Source organism: Mytilinidion resinicola (assembly GCF_010093595.1).
Source record: "Mytilinidion resinicola strain CBS 304.34 unplaced genomic scaffold BDZ99scaffold_10, whole genome shotgun sequence".
Taxonomy (NCBI): domain Eukaryota; kingdom Fungi; phylum Ascomycota; class Dothideomycetes; order Mytilinidiales; family Mytilinidiaceae; genus Mytilinidion; species Mytilinidion resinicola.
Window position 1 is genome coordinate 1,146,262 of NW_022985446.1, and position 18,410 is coordinate 1,164,671.

Here is an 18,410-nt window from a genome sequence, read left to right on the forward strand (position 1 = left end):
AAGATGGAGATGCCACGCCCTAGCCTAAACAGCCCGTTTTGCTACGATATCGGCACACTCACAGGGCTTGTGTCTTGGATAGGCCCAAGTTCCCTTCCATAGCTAGGATCCAGCAGACGCCACCACTTTTAGCCCCAACTTTTCGAGATGCACCAGCCTAAAAACCAACCATCGGGAGTCGATTGAGTGGGTTGGTGGTACTTAAAAAGTTGCGCGACCTGCACGGCCGGTCAGTTGGGCTATTCCCAGCCGAGGCCCAGTGGGCATCTCCGTGCCTTTTCATCTCTTCTTGCAGGGATAGTCGATATCCGCTCAAAATTAAGGCGCTGAGGAGGTAACAATACACTAGATCCTTGGATCTGATCTTTTCAGCCTCGCCTTAGCCTCTGGAACACGTCTAGAACAGGGAAAGCGGAAGGGTGGGGGATTTGTCTTAAGGATGTTGAACCGCTGCGCTTTCCCCTGAGGCTGAAGCTGTGTTGACTTTCGCCCCAAATCATCTTGTATTTGTAGTCGTGAATGTGACCAACTAGACACTTCAATACTACACCTACTCCTCCCTCCGCATTATCTTCTTGTTAAGCTCTCGTCAATTTCTTCCTTCGATTGTTCTCGATAGTGCGGGCGCTTCCGTTTGCCGAAGACACCGTTCCAAATGGCGAAAGGTCTTCTAGCGGGTCTTAAGGGCCATTGCCCTAACCGGACTACCCCTTGCGACTTTGCGCTCTATGCAAATGCTACCCATCTCGACGATAATCAGAAGTTGGTGCCCAATGTCGACATCACTGGAACAAATGTAAGGTCATAAGCAAAAGGCGCTCATTATACTCGCAAATTTTTCTATTTCGACACATTGGAGCCTGAATCGCACGGCTACACTCAAGATATGTACTTCACTGGGAACAATTCCAAGAAATCACTAGCTACGGGTGCATGAATCTCCCCAAGTGGCTCTTATTCTCTCAATTTACGCTAAACGTTGGTCAGGTCATCCGTGCCTTTCAAATTACGTCTTTCCTTGCCTTGGTGGCTGCATTTTTGCTATTGATGGACTATTCATACCTCATCTTCCATGCCCGTTATCAACCACAGTCCCAAACAAGACGAGAGTAAGTTCAGTGGACATAATTCGACGACGGGTGCTAATGCTCAATCAGCCACAAGAAATACAAGCGGATCATCCACAGCATTGACACCATACTCCACACTTTCAGTGACGCAGCTCTCACGGCTGGGATTGCGCTTGCCTTCGCAACCCTCCTGCAAAGCTGTGATCTCTCTGTATACCACTACAACATAGTCTGTTATATGCTCTTGATGGCTATGATCACTCACACCTTCGCCATAACAAACATACCGAAATGGTTCAGCAAGAATGGCTGGCTCGGGGCTCTACGGCTGGCCGGAATCCTCCTTACCTTTTGCTTTACCTGGCTGTTGTATAAGAGTCGTGATGTCAAAGGATTCCCAATGACCGCTAGCTCAGCTGCAATTATGCCGATCTCATGCTATATTACTGGGGACGACAGCATGTTGAACAGTGGGTACTTCGAGACTCATAACATATCTACGGCACTGCTACCCCAACTAAGTGGCAGTGGGTCTACGACACAGTTCTGGGGTCTCCTGATACCCATGACTGTCTCATTCGTCATCGGTCTGATTTTCCTAGCTGTCGACTCCTACTCGGCGTTCTTGGAGGGAAGGATCGGGTTCTTCTTCCGTTGTGGCATCACCTTTGCCAATCTCGTTGTTGCAGGCGCAGCGACATACTTCAACAACAAACTGCGGACTGACCAAGAGATTGATGCGTGGTACCTCAGCTCAAAAAACAACGACTACTCTTTTGCGCAGCTGATGTCGCTAACACTGCTCGCTTCCTCCGTCTTTCCTTTGATTAGTGCCTTCTACCGTAAGTAGTTTTTTTTCTTGAGACAGGTCGCATCACGTTTCCAGTCTAAATCTATTCCTTCATGTGCCGCAATTAGATTTAAACGAATCACGGCTAATATTCTCGATCTTAGAAACAATCGACGGACCCCGTGCTGCAGACACACAGACTAAGCAAATTGTCAAGGGTCTGGCAACTGATCTGAAGAACGATGAGGCCGGAGTCCCGTTGGCCCAGTACAGCAACGGAGGTGGCCCTGACTATTCATACCCGGGATACTCGGGAGGCTACTCGGGAGGCTACCCGTGAAACGCTCGGTGGACTCGTGGTGTTCGGCAGAGGGTAAACCCTGGGATTGATTCGGATGGGGCCGACAAGCCAATGAAAGCAAGGGCTCGAGCGTGGCAGCTGCAAGATTGACGGCGATCACTTCTTAAAACAGATGACTGCCTGGAAGGCTGAAGACGTGCAGGGCGCGGTGACCATTACGAAGGGTCGGCAGGACTGTACGAACTAGGCAATGTAATGGGAAATGGGTCATAGAATCGGGCTCCCGCTGCTTCTCTATAATGCTGTTGGTCGCCACTTGCATTTACCTGCATATTTCACACTCACACCAAGATCCGATTGGCGGCTGCATCGTGATGGCGTTACTGTTTATAGCAGTCCCTGAGAGATTAAGCTTGCGACCATCTGGCTACCTTCTCTCCGTGTCGTCTTGGCGTCGGTGGCCGGTGAAGGTGTCGTAGAGAACAAAGGAAAAGCACCATCCTCTATTGGTCCACGGGCACGCCGAGACGTGACGGCCTCGCGTCCACCTTCATCATTTCTCGTGCAGCATCTGGCCTGGCTTTGAGTCAGCCTAACGGGTGCGCCCACCTAACGCCCAGCTGCTATCCCAGCCGTCGACGCAGGTGGACGCGACACCCAGCGACCCTAGTCTAAGCCACCATTCTCGTACTTCTACCACTAAGTTAACTACAAAATCGACCGGACAGGAAACCCTAACATGTCCACGTACAACCCTCGCGAATGACTCATTTTGTTCTTTGCCCGCTATACGATAGAACAGTGCCAATACTCCTATGGGCAGCCTGCCCGTCATGAATAGCTCCAGAGCTACCCCCAGCGTGTCCAGCGACTCTAGCTCGGACAAAACTCTTTGCAAGGAGCCGTCTGGCAGTGACTCAGTCTCTTCTCCTATTGCGACCAGGCCCATTCCACGGAAAGGACATACCAAATCGAGGCGCGGGTGCTTCAACTGCAAGCGGCGTCGTATCAAGTGCAATGAGAAGTACCCAGAGTGCAATCATTGCAACAAAGCAGGCCTGAACTGCGAATATCCAGCAAACATCATTCAAGCAGCACAGCGACTCAACCAGCCGCCCGCGCCCAAAGATGCAGTTACCTTGAGGAACACGCCCGGCAACTTCACCATGTCCGACATGAGGTAACTTTGACGATTGTTAGGTAGTTATACTGTATAGAACCCATGTTTATTTTATTCAGGCTTTTCCATCACTTCCTCGTCACTGCATATCCACATCTTCCCGTTGGAGCGGATAAAATCTGGATCACGGTGATCCCTAGCTTTGCACATAACGTACGTGGCATATCATTTTACTTTACAAGACTGCAGCTGATCATTGCAGTATGAGTTCCTCATTCACTCCATTCTCGCTCTTTCTGCCTCCCATCTAGACGCTGTTTCCAGTGCCAATGTTGCGGAAGAAGCGCTATTGCACCGCATCCTCGCAATGAAGTCCTTGAACGATGCTCTATCGCATCCTGCCAAAACCAGAAGCGAGAGCGACGCCCGGATGGCAGCCGCATTGGCTTTGGCCTTCCAGTCAAGTCATCTCCAGGATGGCCTCTACGAGTTTCTGACCATGGTCCGCGGATGCAATCTCATTGCCGGAAAGGACCAGCTGATGGACGCTGATTCGGCATTCCACGCCTTCAGCCCGGAGGGCCATCTTGCAACGATGCAGAACCGACTAGCTAACTCCGCCTACTGTGCGATATCTCCTGATCATCTTGATAGAGCTGCTGAATCTTTAGGGATGATAGAAACGCTGGTTCTTGCCGATTGGGAGAGAGCTTTCTATTCTACGATGGTTCAGACGGTCCAATACGCCTACAATGATCCAGTTGCAGGTAAGACCCTCTATTACGTTCTCAGCCAACGGTCACTGAATGTGGAGGTAGCTTACTCAACATTTGTAATGACCTACAACATTCCATCGACTTGGACGCATGAAGAGTTCCAATCCTTCATCGACCCGAACAACTGCGTTGCACAGATACTTCTGGCACATTGGATTGCCATCCAGGCCATTCTGACTCCCATACTGATGTTCGAGCGGTTGGGATTCCAAGGAGTAAATGCGCCTTCAGCCTTCATGACATGGATCATCAACATCTACCGGAGCCTGCCAGCGAGCTATAGGCCTCACGTCGAGTGGTGCAGAAGCATCTCTACGTATCCATTTCATAGGTTTCACGGAGCTCTCAAAAAGCGGCAATTGGAGTTTTACGATCCAGCTTTCAATAGTAGCTTACAGGAATTCACTAACGGCAACTTGTGAGATAACTATCAGGTATATTGTGTTCAGCCAACGTGCATCAGTGCTACATATTGACGAAACCAGGCGCTCGGCTGCACTTTCGTTTTGATGACTATACCCCTGGACGATTAAACGGCGTATCTGTATCTTGCATATCCGATTATCCAATGAACAATCGTTTCAAGTCTATTGAGACTGAACATTCCTGATACTCCAGGAATCTACTGAATAAAAATGATTACTTCACCTTCTTGTCCTAGCTTCCTTTGCCACAAAACCCTCCAGATCACCTAGTCTGTCGCTTCAATGAAAGCTATATCCACGACCTGCATTGCGAATTCCTTAGATTATCCTTATTGTTTGCTAACCTGGCAGCAAGCCAACTTCAACTTCTTGCTCAACTGCTTCTGCAACCCCCCCTTCCTCCCTAAGTACTTTGCCGAATGATAGACGCAAAAGACTGAGATGGCCAGCAACATCGGCAGCTGCTCAAACACATAGAATAACCACTCGTGCGCAAACGGGTGCCCATCAATCCCAAGCGCAAACTCGACGACCCGATAAATACAGCGGACATATCCAAGCAACCAGTTTGGCCTCTCAGTCCATCATTGCTACCTGAATGTGTACCCGAATCCTGAGCAAGACCCACCGAATCAACGCACTGCTCGCGATATTGGCCCACAACACCTTCCGCCACCCTTCCGGCGCCCCCTCTTCCACCAATCTCCCTCACTTCGTTAGCACCGAGAGCCGCCACACAATCGCAAGGAACCACACTAACACACCCACTTGTGTGCTCAATCCCACCATCAGCACATTCGTGCCTGCCTTCGCGCTATTCCTAGTACAATTGCCCCACGTCGCGATGCCGGAGCCCGAGACTTAAACCATGCTAGAAAAAAATGTCGCAGCCCATGAAGATGCGGGTTATATGCCGTGCGCAGAGCCGAAGATGCGCTGAGCTGAGAAGATGAAAGTAATAGTTGTGTTATAGGTAGGGAGGACGACTCGGATTAGGCGGCCGATGAAGAGGTAGTTTCCTGCGTCGACGAAAATGTGGTTGAGGATTATGAGGGTTGAGGAGGCGGCGTTGGGGCGCTGGGGAGCTAGCACTTCGGTAAGCTTTCATTATAATGTCTACTACACTAATAGTTGTCTGTGTTTCTTTGGGGTGAGAAAAGTAGACAGCTACGAACGACATCTGTGACTTGCTTCGTGCTCACGGCGCGCGCGATGTAGCCCCCGACTTTGAGAAAGCTTCCGACGACGACGCAGAGGAAGGACTAGCTGTGGTATTTGTGGATGATTTGGTAGGAGAGGACAGAGGTGGGGACGAGGTAGAGGATTGTGACTACGATTGCTAGGGCAGTGGAGGGGCATAGAGCCAGATGCTGTCGTTACCATCATTATGGGAGTTCCGTCGAACACTTTCGTTCAAGTTGTGCTTCTGAGTACTGGGGCAGTTGGAGACGACCAAAACGGAGGTAAGGCGTCAGAACGATATAATAGCGGAACGAATTCTCAAGCTTCCAAATATTTGTATGCAATCCCCTAGCAAACACCTTCCATCAGTCAGTACATATACGCTCAACACCTCAAACAGATCCACCTACTCATTTACTCATCCCTCTCCTCTCGTTCCACCCCAAATCAGCCTCACCATCGCGCTCTTACACCTCCCTCCCAGAATCAGCGTCCATACTCACATTTATCTACAGTCGCGCCATCTCTCCCCCACCAACGCGAGAAGAGCGAGGGCACTTCCCCAGGAAAAATAATGCGAGACCGTTTTATCGGTGATTGGCTCTTCTTCTCGCTTCTCGCATTCATCGCGTTCAGCTTTGGCAGCTATACCACGTTGAGGGGGGGAGGATGTAGATCACTAGGCTAGTGAGGTGGGTCACGCGGAGCTTGGTGTAGGCGTAGACAGCTTATATACTACCCACACGAGATTGGAAGAGGCGACAGCTGCTGAATTTCTGGTTAATATATGAGGCGACCAGCCTAGGCGCTGGATAGACGGTGACGCTCAGTGACCACGACCCTACCAGTTGCGGCACCCTTCATGGGACGCAATGCGACGAAATATTGGAAGAAGCTACAGATCCAACCGCATGATTTTTTTCTCGCTAGACGCGGTATAGACGCAGCGTGGACGCATCGTAGGTCCCTTTTTACGACGAAAGCGACGGCGCCAACACCACGGAGGCCGACGAGAAGCGTCGATGTGAGGCCGGCGTTGAGTCGTGGTGTCGAGGGATGGGAAACAATGGCATCTTGTTCGGGGTTCCTCGCTCGAAGCCGCACGCTCAAGTGTTGGATAGCGGCGTTATGGTTTGTGGTAGGTGTTGTTCTATTGACTAGATCCTACTACAAAATTGGTACGGCCGTCTACCACCTAGATCGTCCTAGCAGTAGCGAGCGAGCGTATCCCTCACAGTATCTCGCGTCCACTCATTTCCCAAGCGTCATGGTATCCCATTATCAACCCATCCACTCCACAAAATGCAGTCAATATTGCCCAAAGTTGTTTCTCAAAGACATCTCAGGTATGATCGAATACACTAACGGATAAACGCAGTGAAGATAATAACTATGGATATGCCCAGCAACACAGAAGTAAGTAAAGCCGCCCAAGGTCGTTTTAAATAGCCATGCACATCACATCCACATTTTACCAGAGACCTGCCACACCACGCCATATATGCTCGCAAAGAAGTTTCGCCAAGCATAATATAATGAAGAAGGGTGTATACAGCGTGTGTTCGTTCAGAAAGGAAGAAAGAAGAATAATAAGAATAAAGAGGAGGGGAGGGGAGTGCCGTGCCAGCCACAAAAAGAATCTCTATAATTTTCCTTTTCGCCCAAAGGAACCCAAGAAGAAGCGAATACGCACACACGACAAAAGTATACAAGACTGTGAAGTGGGGTCGAAGAAAGGAAAGAGGCATTAGACAAACGAAGCAACCTGTTTCTACGCCCGCGTGTATGATGATATTCCCGATTGTGTGTGGGTGCAACTCGCATTTTTCGCCAAGTGGCCTAGCCACAAACACATAGAGAGGCCGTTCGACGCCGTGCTAGAGGATTTGGATATCATAAATGAGTTGATTTGTACATGGCTTTGGGAGGGCCCGTGGCCTGCAGGTAGGATTCGTTAGAGCAGATAAGGCCGACGGTAGTTGGCCGTGGTGTCGAACAGGGAACAGCAACGCTGCGAATCTGAAACGTGTGCGATGATCGTGATCGTAAATACATAGCGAGGTGGGAGGATTATAGCAGAGTTCGTTGCATATGATGGGTATCTGAGATCATCGAATTTCGGAGGTTGTTTCGGGTGATTGATGGCGATCATCATCGGTCGTTTCAAGAGGTCGGACCTTCTTCACGGTGCCATTGCTGCCGCTGCGATTGGATCTCCTGCGTGATGAGAAGGATAGCCTTCGTTCTGAAGAGCGCGCAAGCACACCGTTGGCAATAGAGTCACTTCTTCTAACTCCACTTTTCTTGTTCATGACTATGAAGTCATCTTCGTCGGAATCGTCTTCTTCGTCGCCAATCTCTACAGCATGACTTCAAAGGACGGTATGTAATTAGCATAATTCATTGACAGGGGCGCTGGTATTACTAGGCCCATTCTACACCACTGAAAGGGCTTTACTTACTCGCCATCATATCCAGCATAGTCGTCGGCGATGGCGACATTAGGATCGAGACCCGTTTTTACGCCTTGCTTCTTGGCAAGGTCCAAGGTAAACCCGTCATCAAGTGCTACGGACGACGTTGCTGAGATGACAGACGGTATCGAGGGGTTTGAAGTGGATTGCGACATGGACGTAAAGTGATCCTCGGAGGAACTCGATGTCAAAGCCGCGGACTGTACCGTGTTGACGCTGCCACTATAGCCAACTGGACTAGTCTCCATGGACGAGCCTTGACTTGGATGTTGTCGGTTGAACATGTCGTCAAGTCTTTGTCTTTCGAAGAAAACCTCGTCATCCGGGCTTGGGGGACAAGCAATTTGGCTCAGAGCGCTGACTGGCCGTGAATAAGTTCCAGACGATGGTCGCTCCCGATGCTGGCTATCCTCAAAAATCCGTCTTCGTGTGAGCTCCTCCTTTGCACGATTGAACCGGTCGTCCGAAGTGTTCCGCTGGAGTGAAGGAAATGGATAGCTGCCGGGGCTCTGGGCTGAGGTTCTTTCTTCGATAGTGTATACCGAATTGAGCCTAGATGATGTCGACGAAATTGAAGACTGGCGTGATGATGTACGTTCTATGGGATCAGGAAAGAGGCGCGTAGCGGCGTGGATTGGAGAATGGTCTTTGAGAACGGCAGGAGGGTCGACGTGCCCCGCGGCGAGTGTGTTACTTAAAGCAAGTGTCGGCCCTCCGTGAGCATCGTCATCAGCGTCAACCAGCCGGTCGATCGATTTTGCTCGGCTATGGCTCTGGCGATGGCCTGAGTTTCTGTCCCGGCTTCTAACACTTGTTATAACCCGACGGGGCAGGCCTCCAAATATCCCTCCCAAATTAGATCCTCCTAGGCCATCCAACGCAAGTGGTGTACCTGGAAGAGCTGGCAGAAGAGGTGGTGAAGCAGCACCAGACGTGTTGAGCATGTCCGATTGCCTGATCGTTCTCACCGAAGCTGTCGTCGACATGGTCGATTGAGCACGCTCAAGATGGTGTGGCCTTGAAGAGCTTGCAAGAGGACTTGGGTTCTCGAGATTTTCACTATAGCTGATTGGCGACTCCGGTCTTGAACGCGAACCGTCGAAATATGGGGCATGTTCCTTCGCCTCTGGACTCACTGTGACGCTATGCGAAAGAGGGTGGTCGGGCTCTCTGGAGCTCCTCAAGGCAGCATAAATCGACTCGTTCATCGCGAGACTAGGCCTGCGACCATCTTGACTAATTGTGCTGCTTGACGAAGCTGTAGATAACTGGCCCGTGGCCTCGGGATTGGTGGCGGAACTTTGCGCTCGTCTTCTCGATCCAGCCCGGGTGCCAAGCCCTGTCATTGCACCTATCGTCTTCTTAAAAACAGACTGTACTCGATCCATAAATTTGATTGGCATGACGGCTTGAGCAACTTCATCCTTGGATACTTCAATCTTCCTGCCTTTCGTTTGTCTTTTTGGATCCGTCTCCTCGACCCAAGCAACCTTGTTGTCAATGCCTTGGAGAAGCCATGGGTGATGTTTAATCTCCTTTAGGGTGATGCGCTTACGAGGATCTTTGATAAGCAGTCTCTTGATGAGATCGTGAAGATCGTCATTAACCTCCTCGTACTCAAGGTCATGAGGTGCTCGTTTGTTGCTGCTGATGGAGTGATACGAGGGACCATGCGAACTAGGTCTTGAACTGGACTTTTCGGCAACAGCCTTCAACCGATAGCGTGGGATATAGACGTCCTCCTCGGTGATAGCGCGCATTAGTGCGAACGTGTTCTGTTCGTGGAAGGGTACTCGGCCAAAGACGAGACAGTACAGAGTCACACCCAAAGCCCACACGTCGATCTTGCCAGTCACAGGAGGAGTCTCTGCGTCGACATCCGTCCGACACAGCTCTGGAGCGTAGAACGCCGGGGTACCAACGGTTTTCGCCAGTTCGATAGCTTCGTCGGCGTCGTGTGCTTCCGACTCCGACATGTCATCGCTTTCGTCGGGTGACTGTTTGCCGAGGAAGGACACACCGAAATCCGAGATCTTGACGCGATGCTCCTTGGTTAAGAGGAGATTTGCGGGCTTGATATCTCGATGGATGACGCCTTGGTAGTGGAGATACTCTAACCCAAGCACGGTGTCCCTGAATGCTTCTCGAGTACCCTCCAAGGTCATGAGAGGTACATATCGGAAATGCTCATCTATGTCGCTCATATCGTCCGGGTCGGTGTAATGAGAGGAGAGACTGCCAGCGACACTCGGGGTGCGTCCGCGGAATATTTCAGGTTCATATGCTCCGTACATAGTCCCTTCGAGGCCTGTGAGATCCCCGTGTTGAGTAATATGATGGGACCCGGCGATAGGGGTCTGTGATCGAGAAGTAGTGAGGGTGTTACCTTGTTGATGCTGTTCGGTTCGGCACTCATCGCCACCATTATAACCACCGGAAAGTTCCACCGCACGGTTCTCTGTTGATCTTGACCTGCTTTCGTTATCTGACGTCTCTTCATCCGAGTCACCGCCATGCTCAAAACTCCAACTCTGGAGTTGCGGCTCCTGCAACATACGACGTTCGTGCAACTCTTTTAACCTTTGCCTCTCACGCCTCTCAAGTCGGCGATGAGCCGTGTTTATGATGGTGTCGTCTTCATGCACGGCAGCGTCGTTATCGAAAATGCCATGCTTCTCCCTCTGAAATTTTCGGAACTCTACCTGTGCAATCTCTTTTGCTGCATCCGTCCGCCATTTTATCTCACCAAGCTCCACGTGCTCTAAGACGATGTACACCTTCTTCCGACTCGGGTCGTCAATCACTTCGAGTAGACTAACGATGTTTGGGTGGCGAGCCTTCTTGAGGATGGCAATCTCTTTCTTGATTTTGTCTTCGTGGTTGGTATTCTTTCCAAGTCGACGACGTTTCGAGTATCGGTCGACGATTTTGATAGCTACGAAAACGCCGGTCTCGAGATTACGACCAAGTTTGACCTTGCCGTGGACTCCACGACCGAGCTCATCAATGACCTCGTAGGCGTTGATTATCTTGCGTCCAGAAACGGGATCCACGTCAACATCAGCAACGTGAGTTTCTTTGGGAGCCTGTCGATGGGTATAGTGGAGGTACGGACTAGGATAAGAGCCGTGGTCGTCGTGTGGATATGAGGACGAGGGTGTGGCTGGGCTAAAAAGCCCTGGGCTACTCGCAGGGGAATTCCCTACTGTCCTAGAGCCTGTGTCTAGCATGCTACGCTCCTCGTTACCAAGGCTGAAGGTTGCGATCTTCGAGAAAGGCGAGATGTGTGCCGCATGAGAGCTTCGTGTGCGCAGTATCTGCGGCGAATAGGGTGGTGGGTAGTGTTGTGTTTGTAGGGCGGCATAAGCCTGGTTGGGATAGCTTGGGCCATCCTTGTGAGGCTTTGGAGGTGTGGTGAATCGGCGACTGGGTTCCGTCGAAGGTGGCCTCACAGTAGACGTGCTGGCTGTTGAGGAGGTGGAGACATCTCTGAGGACAGAGGGTCGATCGTGATGTTCTAGAGCGGCAGCCGCATTGGTGGTAGTCTCAACGTTAACGCAATCGACAGATGTCGTCGAAGCATTAAGACTCGGCATCGGTGACGGCTCCGTAGATGACGTTGTGGGCGGGAGTTTGTTGGAGAAGTATCGCAACGGCTGTGGAGCAAAATAGCCTGTTTCCGAATGTCCAGTCTGATCTGGATTGGCATTGTGGTCCCAGCCATCCACTCCAGACGGGACCTCAGATCGTGGGGTGCTGTCGGACTCGTCGCCTGGATGTACCCTTGACTCGGTGGATTCCGCCGCTTCATCGTTCACCGCGGGGTCCAGCACGTCGGCGTGAGGTGTTTCCACTTCTTCTCCAGCGCTCTCCAGACAAGACTCATAAGAGGCTGCGGACGCGGGAGACATTCGCCCGGGCTCGCCTTCACTGTGTATTGCCGTAGCCATTACATCTACGCTTGAGTCGCCCATGACCGCGGGGTCGTTGTGTTCGGAGGAGCTCATGGTTCAGGCGGTAGCTCGCGCCAGTTCGCCAAAAGTCCTAGCCGTGCAGTTTCACCATATTATTGCGCAGAGTTCGAGTGTTGCTAGGCGTAGACCACGGAGACAGTGTGTGGAGGCCGTGTCATCCTGTGTAGTCGCGACTGGGAGGAGACAGGCTTCGCAAACGGCGACAATTGCGGGCAGACGTAATTGCCTAGGATCTGCGAAGGCTTCTAATATGGGGACGCGGGCAGTGGCGGGGTGTGGCACTTGGGGTGGTAGAGTATCGGAGCTGGTGGTGTGGTGACTCTCGAGGGCGATATGGACCTTGGACGACCTTGGACGACCACTTTCGACACTACGGGCTCGCAGCAAGCAGATCAGTCAGGATGCTTGTGTGGTGGCAGGCGAAGAGGGGCCACAGCAGCGATTTACCTGGCAATGGCACAAGGAGGAAATTTATGACGATGGCCTCACGTCGGCGCCCTGGCTTTGTGACGACGGCGGGACGAGGTAGGCTGAGCGAGGCGCGAGCGCAGATGGCGCTACAGCGGGCCTTTTCTGGCGACTGGCAATAAAAGGTAACGAATACGCTAGAGGGCGCAGACAAAGGATGAAAGAAGCGCGTCCACGGTTGGCAGGCTGGGCGGACCGAGCAAAATGGGTCGAGCGAGACGTCAATATGGCGATGGGTCGCCGCCCACGCAGCAGCGAGGCGCATGGAAGCGTGCAAGCCGCGCAGTCTCACGAACCGGCCCTAAACCGCGAGCGGAGAGGGCGTCGTCTGGGCATGCTGGGGACCCATCGCCCGCACTGACGATGCCTTGCAATTCGCTGCACACGCCTGCACGCTGCCCCAGCGCTGCGGCAGGGCTGGTGGTGAGTTCAACCAGGGCTCAACGCCCAGCGATCGGCTTCAACACTCAACGCCATTTGATATCAGATGCGGACTTCGGGCGCAGCGCAGGACGACTGCTCGCGCCCTGGCACTCCTGGCACCCGCACCCGCAGGACGCACCAGAAGGTTTCGTCGTCCGGGGCCAGCAGCGGCGCTGGTGCTGCACTTATGCAGCGCTCCCAGAAAGCCCGCCAGCTGCAGCAGGCCAGTCAAGGCCTGCCCTTTGCCAGCCGCGCTGTGCGCATCGACGTCTGCCCGGCGGCGGTGGTTGATCCGAGACTCTCACCATGGCGCTCGGAGGGAGGCTGCCACCCCTCATCCTGGATCAGCCGCTTTCCCCAGATTTTCCGCGTTTTGCTTGTTGGTTCCCGCAAAAGCACGGCGAACCATCCATCCCAGCGCCACCGCCCAGCGCCCGTCGCACGCCGAGACGGCAGCCGCTGCTAGCTAGCCCGGCAATGGGCTCACGGCTGCTGTCATGTCACAGTCTGCTGATCCAAGTGAATGGGACACGCTTCTTCACATCTTCTCCGCGGATCGGCCGATGCGCAGCGCGAATGGGACAGCGCCGCCACACGCAGCGCGGCGGCACTCGAACCAGCGGGGTCGAACAATAAATGACGCGCGAGAGTGGTGAGACGGGGCCGGGGCTGCGACGGCGATGTGATCAGTCACATCTGGGGAGGCCGTCGCCGTATTGCCTTGGCGCCATTCGCAACACCACGCCCTTTGGCGCTAGGCCCGAGCGGGACTTCACGATAGGCAATTTTTCGCTGCACGGACGGCGCTCCAGTAACGGTGCCTGACGGAGCGCTTGTGGCTGGCGGCATCTCGATGAATATGGCCGCGTGCAGCGTATCCCAGGCCGAGCGCCCTCGCTTGACGCTTCTTCATCGACTTGACCTCTGCCAGCCTGCAACCCGAGCGTTCCAGACGTCCTGAGCTGTTCCACATTGCTCGCAGCAACACGCTTCTGGCCGCCAGCTTTTCTTCACGCCCTGATTTGACTGCCAATGCCTGCCCGCAGCGCACCCGGCGCTGGAGGCGGCCACCGAGCGACGGCCACGACGAGGCCCGCGACTGGAGAGAAATCTCTGCCCACGCCAAACGTGCTGCTGCTGCTGCTGGCCCTCCGCATCGTCAGCGCACTAACCCTCCGCACCTTCTTCCAGCCGGACGAGTACTTCCAGTCCCTAGAGCCGGCCTGGCAGCTCGCATTTGGACAGCATGCCGGTGCCTGGATAACATGGGTATACAGAGTCTTCTTCTTGCTTCCATCCTGTCTTCGCCCTCACATGCCAATTGGCCGTCTAGGCTGCAATCTCACGATGTCTGCAGGAATGGCGCGCCCAACTACGCTCGTCGCTGCACCCAGCGCTATTTGCGGCCGTCTATCAATTCGCGGCAACGCTTGCCAATCTGTGCCAGGCCTCTCCACGCCTGCGAGCCGAGCTGCTTGTCGCCGCACCCAAGGTCGTGCAGGCTGTCATTGCTGCGCTGCTCGACTGTTACACGTGGAGGCTGGCCCAGAAGATTTATGGCCGAAGCTCTCGCACGGCATGGGTCACTGTACGTTCCCGCTGCAAAATTACGTCGCTTCATTCTGCACGGCTGAGCTGATCTGTCCGTTTGCTTCGGTAGCTTGCCTTATCGGTCTTCAGTCCTTGGCAGTGGTTCTGCGCGCCCCGCACTCTGTCCAATTGCCTCGAGACGACCATCACGTCGATTGCCGTATACTACTGGCCTTGGCGATGGGCTGACCTTTCCAGCAACAGCACGTTGAAAGATAAGGACATTCGCAACCACGGGCATCCTGCGAGCAACGCCGTCGGCGCTTTATCCAAGTACGCGAAGATTCTTCACGATTCCGTAGTGCCGAGAAGCTGATTCCCCACACTCATTATCACAGGCTAAGACTGTCGCTACTTTTAGCTGCTGTTGCGTGTATCCTCAGGCCCACAAATGCCCTCATCTGGCTCTGCCTCGCCGTCCCGACCCTGTGGCGAGCTACGACTCGCGGGCGGTTTGTCTTGGTCCGAGAAGTCCTGGCATGCGGGTAAGTGGGCCCCAATACTCAGCAGCGACTGCAGACGGCTCCTTCAGCAACTCTGCCGACTGATTGGATTAGCTGACATTCGCCTTTTGTTTCAGATCCGCTATACTCGTATTATCCGTGCTCTCAGATAGGCTTTTCTACGGCTTCTGGACGCTCCCGCCGGTCCGGTTCCTGTACTTCAACATTGCACAATCGCTGGCTGTCTTCTACGGGAGAAACCGCCCTGATTACTACCTGACCGAGGGGATCCCGCTTTTGCTCACTACTGCACTGCCGTTTGCGGCCGTGGGAATTTGGCAAAACCTCCCGAAGCCAACGGCTTTTGCCGCGCCTCGAGACGCCCGGGATGCCTTCACTCGCACCGTTTTAGGGCGCCTTGCATGCACCAGTATCACGGTGGCCGTTGTCATGAGCCTGATATCTCACAAGGAAGTGCGGTTCTTGTACCCTGTGCTGCCCTTCCTTCACGTTCTGGCCGCGGGCCCATTGTGCGCCTTCTCAAACTCGCTCACTGCCTCCCGCAAGGCCATCCTCGCGGTCCTCCTCTCTCTCAACCTCATCATTGCGGGCTATGTCTCTCAAGTGCACCAGCGCGGGGTCATTGACGTTATGTCGTACCTGCGGCACCAGTACGAGGCACAGCAGCTCGAGCCGTTCGACGTGGGCTTCCTAATGCCATGCCACAGTACGCCGTGGCGGAGCCATTTGGTGCATCCGGGCATCCACGCCTGGGCGCTGACGTGCGAGCCGCCGATCGATGTTCCTCTGAGCGAGCGAGGGGCGTACCTGGATGAGGCTGACCAGTTTTACATCGAGCCGGGGCCTTCCGGTTGGATTAACAAGCATATGGCTGATTTGCGGACAGTGAGTGCTGATAGCATCAGCGAGGGTGCGGATGAGGGAAATGCTTTTGTAAGCACAAATAGAGGCCTCAGAGCCTGGCCTCAATACTTGGTTTTCTTCGAGCAATTGGAAGAGACGACGACGGAGGTGCTCCAGGGGACGAGATATACTGAATGCTGGAGGGGGTTCAACACACACTTTCACGACGACTCTAGGAGAAGGGGAGACGTTATAGTGTGGTGTCTAGAAAGATAACTCTTCGCTGGGAGAGCAAAAGTAATGGGTAAAAGATAGACGTCAAAGAGTTTAATTGGATAGATTATGATAATTTCGGTTAAAGACGCTCACAGAAGGACCTTTGATGCAACGCTCAGAAGCCATGCAGCATCCTGCCACCCACCCTCACCTTCCGCCGGCACAGGCTCCGGTATTGGGACATCTTTTTCCTCTTCAATTTCTTTCTCTTTTGATCCCGCCGCCGAAGCCGCAATGATCGCTTCCCGCTCCATCTTCTTCCTCTTCGCCTCCACTTCCTTCTTCAACAACACGTCTTCCCTCGTCAGTGCCTCCTCCTCCTCTCCCTCCTCATCACTACTTTCTCCATCTTCCTCAACACTGAACAGCGTCCACCCAACCAACCGATCCATCCACCCACCCAGCCCAAATCCCCTCTCGCTCGCCAGCCTCGCCACCTCCTCCTCATCTCCCACACTCTCCTCATCACTCCCCACAAAATCCGCCTCCACCACCTCCTCGGCAAAATACCCCTCCTCCCCACCATCCTCCTGTGCATGCGTCATCCCAGCCAGTTCCCCCTTACTCCCCCACACCCTCGACCCCCTCCGACTCCCCCTCGCACTCTGTATCCTGCTCCCTACACGGCTCCCAAACCGCGACAGGACCCTTGGGCTCCCCGCCCATCCCCCCTCACTAAACTCAAAATGCTCGCCCGAGATCAGCTTCATGAGCTGCGGTCCCGCCTCGTGCTCATGGCTCGGATGCTCGTCCCACCCATCGCTCTGCCGCACCAGACTCGTCGAGCTGGCGCGGCGGATCAGCCAGCTCTGGCCCTTGCTCTCGCGCGTCTCGCCCGCGATCGCCAGGCCCGCGCGGTGCAGCCACTCGTCGGCGGCCTCGTGGGTCGTGTGGTGACGGTGCAAGGGGGTCGGGAGGCGGAAGTCGCCCGTGCGGGTGCGGAGGTGGTGGCGCTTTTTGCCTTCGCCTGCGATCGCGACACTTGATGTAGATGTAGTGAGGTTGAGGTTTGAGGTGGAGAGGCCGGGGCCGAGCACGCTGGTGCTCTTTGCTTTGGGGATCTCGCCGATGGCGTGTTGGGGGTTTTCGGTAGTCGCGGCGGGGAAGTAGCCGTCGTAGGCGTAGGCGGCGGTTGGGGTTTTGGGGCGGCGGCGTGAGCGGGATGCGGAGGTGCTGCGGGATTGGGAGAGGGAGAGGATGCCGGGGGTGGTGGGGGCGGAGCGATTGGCGATGTAGGAGGGTGTTTGGGCGGTTGGGGAGGTGGGAGATGGCGGGGTGGAGGCGTCGAGGGGGTATTTCGAGGAGAGGGGTGCAAGAGAGAGGTGGGTGAGGTTTGGATGTGAACGCCGCGATCGGCGGGGTGTGGGGGTCATTTTTGTATTGATTGTAGGGGAATTGAGGTTTCGTATGCTATGATCCCGAGACGATTGGTTTTGAATGGGGGAGATGGCGCTGTAGATGTAGGATATGGGGTGGAGTGAAGCTGGGGAAGATTTGAGGTCACGGGCTTGCGGGAGATCTTCGGCTAGGCCCGATGTGGGGGCAGCCGAGGCCGGTTTCACATGATTGCGACACGACATCCCGTCCATCATTCACCGTCGTGGTGTGAGAATTCGAGGTTCTTGCCTGAAATGGATCGAACAGTAGCATATAGCTAGCAGTTGTTAATTTAGTTGCAATGATTGCAATAACAGAAGACCCTAGGACGGCGGTGTCTTTGAGGACCTTGGAACAGGGGATATGCGGGGAATATCTTCACCATTTCTAGCCGTCCGTCTATTCGGTATCATCTCAAGGCGTTGAAGTGCACTAGATGTATGTTACTAGGCAGATTGCACGGCAGTGCAGAATTAGCACACCGTGATACACTTGTAGCTTCCCTTGCGGTTTCCTTCACTTGTGCAGCGGCTGGACTTTCGGGTGCCAAGACTGGCCAGACTACAGCACTCCCTCAAGTAGTCGCGAATAATTCGGTGCTAACGGAATGCCGCTTCGGGACTCGCCAACGAGTTTTTCCTCAACGAGTTTTTCCTGTCGTGATGGAAGAAATCGGGTCCGTGGGTGTTGAGGTCACTCCACTGGGCCCGTCCGCTGGTTCATCTGGGCAAACTGTGGCTCCCTAGCTGCCCAACACCAATCACTGGCAGCACACGTCGTGTGAGGCTGCCCGGTGACGCAGTTTCGCTTCGAGCCACAGTTCGGCAGCAAGGCTGGCCTCGCTGGCAAGTCGCGAC

At 53.9% G+C, this 18,410-nt stretch overlaps 8 protein-coding genes across 8 annotated transcripts; 5 read left to right on the forward strand and 3 right to left on the reverse strand.

Moving 5' to 3' along the window:
* Positions 1–655: 655 nt before the first annotated feature.
* Positions 656–2,475, forward strand: BDZ99DRAFT_571424 (uncharacterized protein; the record flags this gene model as incomplete). Its single annotated transcript, XM_033728088.1, has 4 exons — positions 656–796; positions 988–1,109; positions 1,158–1,912; positions 2,025–2,475. The coding sequence occupies 4 exons, from the start codon at positions 656–658 to the stop codon at positions 2,198–2,200; spliced, it is 1,194 nt and encodes a 397-aa protein (XP_033576607.1). The 3' UTR covers positions 2,201–2,475.
* A 370-nt stretch (positions 2,476–2,845) lies between these two features.
* Positions 2,846–4,784, forward strand: BDZ99DRAFT_463427 (uncharacterized protein). Its single transcript, XM_033720082.1, has 4 exons — positions 2,846–3,341; positions 3,401–3,494; positions 3,544–4,048; positions 4,100–4,784. The coding sequence occupies exons 1-4, from the start codon at positions 2,977–2,979 to the stop codon at positions 4,477–4,479; spliced, it is 1,344 nt and encodes a 447-aa protein (XP_033576608.1). The 5' UTR covers positions 2,846–2,976; the 3' UTR covers positions 4,480–4,784.
* Positions 4,785–4,811: 27 nt separating this feature from the next.
* Positions 4,812–5,187, reverse strand: BDZ99DRAFT_388551 (uncharacterized protein; the record flags this gene model as incomplete). Its single annotated transcript, XM_033715580.1, has 2 exons — positions 4,812–5,055; positions 5,120–5,187. Coding segments are annotated over 2 exons (312 nt in total), but the record flags the coding sequence as incomplete, so codon positions are not given.
* Positions 5,188–6,382: 1,195 nt separating this feature from the next.
* BDZ99DRAFT_33475 (uncharacterized protein) lies at positions 6,383–7,133 on the forward strand. The gene has a single exon (XM_033714302.1). The coding sequence runs from the start codon at positions 6,527–6,529 to the stop codon at positions 7,034–7,036; it is 510 nt and encodes a 169-aa protein (XP_033576610.1). The 5' UTR covers positions 6,383–6,526; the 3' UTR covers positions 7,037–7,133.
* Positions 7,134–7,667: 534 nt separating this feature from the next.
* BDZ99DRAFT_33499 (kinase-like protein) lies at positions 7,668–12,251 on the reverse strand. The gene is made up of 3 exons (XM_033714304.1): positions 8,127–12,251; positions 7,931–8,034; positions 7,668–7,878 (listed from the first exon to the last, which is right to left on the reverse strand). Exons 1-3 carry the CDS (start codon positions 12,143–12,145, stop codon positions 7,847–7,849), a joined length of 4,155 nt encoding a protein of 1,384 aa, XP_033576611.1. The 5' UTR covers positions 12,146–12,251; the 3' UTR covers positions 7,668–7,846.
* A 63-nt stretch (positions 12,252–12,314) lies between these two features.
* Positions 12,315–13,469, forward strand: BDZ99DRAFT_532193 (uncharacterized protein; the record flags this gene model as incomplete). Its single annotated transcript, XM_033726474.1, has 2 exons — positions 12,315–13,003; positions 13,068–13,469. Exons 1-2 carry the CDS (start codon positions 12,785–12,787, stop codon positions 13,467–13,469), a joined length of 621 nt encoding a protein of 206 aa, XP_033576612.1. The 5' UTR covers positions 12,315–12,784.
* Positions 13,470–14,035: 566 nt separating this feature from the next.
* Positions 14,036–16,653, forward strand: BDZ99DRAFT_571427 (uncharacterized protein; the record flags this gene model as incomplete). The annotated part of the gene is made up of 5 exons (XM_033728089.1): positions 14,036–14,272; positions 14,361–14,591; positions 14,664–14,866; positions 14,932–15,078; positions 15,174–16,653. The coding sequence occupies 5 exons, from the start codon at positions 14,036–14,038 to the stop codon at positions 16,174–16,176; spliced, it is 1,821 nt and encodes a 606-aa protein (XP_033576613.1). The 3' UTR covers positions 16,177–16,653.
* On the reverse strand, positions 16,266–17,531 carry BDZ99DRAFT_365897 (uncharacterized protein; the record flags this gene model as incomplete). Its single annotated transcript, XM_033714747.1, has 1 exon — positions 16,266–17,531. A coding segment is annotated over one exon (1,266 nt), but the record flags the coding sequence as incomplete, so codon positions are not given.
* Positions 17,532–18,410: the final 879 nt, after the last annotated feature.

Coding starts and splice junctions, on each gene's coding strand:
- BDZ99DRAFT_463427 (XM_033720082.1), top strand. CDS start 2,977: ATGGGCAGCCTGCCCGTCATGAATAGCTCCAGAGCTACCCCCAGCGTG. Junction 3,495..3,543: donor TCCCTAGCTTTGCACATAAC/GTACGTGGCATA, acceptor TGATCATTGCAG/TATGAGTTCCTCATTCACTC. Junction 4,049..4,099: donor CTACAATGATCCAGTTGCAG/GTAAGACCCTCT, acceptor ATGTGGAGGTAG/CTTACTCAACATTTGTAATG.
- BDZ99DRAFT_33475 (XM_033714302.1), top strand. CDS start 6,527: ATGGGACGCAATGCGACGAAATATTGGAAGAAGCTACAGATCCAACCG.
- BDZ99DRAFT_33499 (XM_033714304.1), bottom strand. CDS start 12,145: ATGAGCTCCTCCGAACACAACGACCCCGCGGTCATGGGCGACTCAAGC. Junction 8,035..8,126: donor TATGCTGGATATGATGGCGA/GTAAGTAAAGCC, acceptor CGTCCTTTGAAG/TCATGCTGTAGAGATTGGCG. Junction 7,879..7,930: donor AAGTGACTCTATTGCCAACG/GTGTGCTTGCGC, acceptor ATCACGCAGGAG/ATCCAATCGCAGCGGCAGCA.